The sequence below is a fragment of the Ceratina calcarata genome, unplaced genomic scaffold, assembly GCF_001652005.2.
Source record: "Ceratina calcarata isolate Rehan_Ccalc_2016 unplaced genomic scaffold, ASM165200v1 scaffold123.2, whole genome shotgun sequence".
NCBI lineage: Eukaryota > Metazoa > Arthropoda > Insecta > Hymenoptera > Apidae > Ceratina > Ceratina calcarata.
In genome coordinates, this window is record NW_017133297.1 from 201,092 (window position 1) to 203,255 (window position 2,164).

The 2,164-nt window shown below is 35.9% G+C and overlaps 1 protein-coding gene across 1 annotated transcript in view; it reads right to left on the reverse strand.

The window, feature by feature from the left end:
- LOC108626849 (glutamate receptor ionotropic, kainate 2) overlaps positions 1-2,164 on the reverse strand; it is a 48,640-nt gene that overhangs the window by 16,580 nt on the left and 29,896 nt on the right. Inside the window, exons 2-3 of the mRNA XM_018027777.2 lie at positions 1,975-2,085; positions 367-522 (exon numbers count right to left, since the gene is read on the reverse strand). Coding sequence (XP_017883266.1) covers positions 367-522; positions 1,975-2,065 — 247 coding nt within the window. The 5' untranslated portion in view covers positions 2,066-2,085. The remainder of the gene's footprint in view (positions 1-366; positions 523-1,974; positions 2,086-2,164) is intronic.

Below are 2,164 nucleotides of genomic sequence, written 5' to 3' on the forward strand. Positions count from 1 at the left end.
ATTATTATTGTTTTTATTATTATTGTTATTATTCTTATTCTTATTCTTCTTCTTATAATTATTGTTATTGTTCTTATTCTTATTCTTATTCTTCTTCTTATTCTTATTCTTCTTATTCTTCTTCTTATTATTATTATTGTTTTTATTCTTATTCTTATTATTATCATTATTTTTATTCTTGTTGTTGTTGTTGTTATTGTTATTATGATTGAGAACGCATAAGCAGAGCGATGGATTTTGGTGTGATTAACAAGAATAAGAATGGTGGATTTGGTTAAGTTTAGGATAATTAGGGGTGAGAAACGAAAGAACCGGGCAATTAGTTACGGCGTAGATGTGTACAGAGGGGTTATTATTCATACAAACCGGCGGTGGCAGTCTTGAAGCTGTCGGTATTAACCTCCACGCGCTTTGTGATGGGCTCGAGCCTGAATGCGGGCGCGACGTGCTCGAATCTCGTCTCGTACACTGCCTTTAGAAATGCAGCCTCGTGCTCCTCGTCGCCTGCATGGAAGATTGCGCCTGACAACAACGGGGAACGTGACGTATTATTCGTCCACCTTATCGCCTATATTACTACTAAACTCTAAGACTGCCCGATCGGTGTTTAAAAATTCTGCATCGACTCAACTCAGAACAGATCTGGTTCAATTAATTATCAATAAGTATCGGTCGTCAGTTTCAAGCTTTGTGGAATGAAGAACAAATTATTTTGGTATTTATTTTCATATAAAAAAAAAATACCGAGCTCTGAAAGTAGTATTTTCGTAACCCTGGAACCTATCTTCGATCTTTACATGGTTTACTATAGAAAATCTTAATTCACTTTGCGTCGTTTTAATTTGCGTCGTGTTTTTTTGGAACGTAACCACGACGCAAAGTGAGGTATTGGTGTATATACTAAGTTTCAGTCTTTGTAGTGTTAATTCGCAATTACAAAGAAAAAATACAGTAATCACTTTTTTACGTAATGTTACTCAATGTCGTAATTCTCGTATCGATTTTCAATTAAATTAAATACAATCGAATTTGTTCGTACTATGAAATTTTTCACCGCACTTCAAATTACGAGTATCAAACAATGTTCGACGATTACTCGGTGAATCCCGTGACAAACGAAAAAAAAAAATCGTACATCCATGCGAGCGATGATTTAAAAAAAATATCAGAGCCGGTATTCGCGTGGAGATTCCGCGTTCCCGGGCAAATCGCATTAAAAACATTTTCCGAGGCCGAATTGAAAAGCGCATTGAACGCCGTTTTAAAACGAGATTGTAATATCGAATCCCCGGCCGCTGCGCCGCTCGACGAACAACGCGGTTCTAGTAATAAAATAATCAAAGCGCTGATTCCGTAATTTTACTGCCTGCCCAGTTAAAATCAATAGGACAAACAATTACAAAGTTCAAAGAGCGGACGATAAGCAAGCTTTTTCGACGAAATATCATTTCAGGATTTAAACGTCCGACGGGTCACAAATTTTCCACGTGTGTCCGCCGCGTCGAGCATTTTACTTGATTAAATATTCATATCCGAAACGAATTTATCAAACTCCGCTCTGTCGTTACTACGTCGTCGCGGCACGCAAGATCCAATTGAAATTTTCACGGCACCGGTGATCATATTAATTACGATAACTACAAATTCGATGAAAAGCATTCAAAAACTGGTGTTAATCAATTTATTTTCACGTTTCACGTGAATTTCCGAAAATATTCTCTCTCCTAATTTCCCGACGAATCTGTTCAAGCATGGTTTAAGGATGTATTGGTTATACAGTCAATTCCAAATGTTTATGTACCTTAGAAAATCGCATTTGCTATTATTAAAAAAAAATCAGACATTGGAAGAATAATGATTTTGGATGAAAAAAGTTCACTTGGTTTCTAAACAATANGTACAAGTGTTTTGCATAAATGAAGATTCATCATTAAATTACAGGTATTAATAGAATTTCCTTTTTTTGTTACTCACCGATTTTTATAGGACGTGATGCTCCCTGGATTTCCAACAAAGTCGTCAACAGAATCAAAATAAAAATGGCAGCGAGTGATTTTACGTCCATGTTTACTGATGTACAGTAATCTGCAAGAAAGATAAAAAAATATGCATGTAAATTAGGTTTTGATGAACGAAGTGATGAACAGCGATTGGCACATTTGTG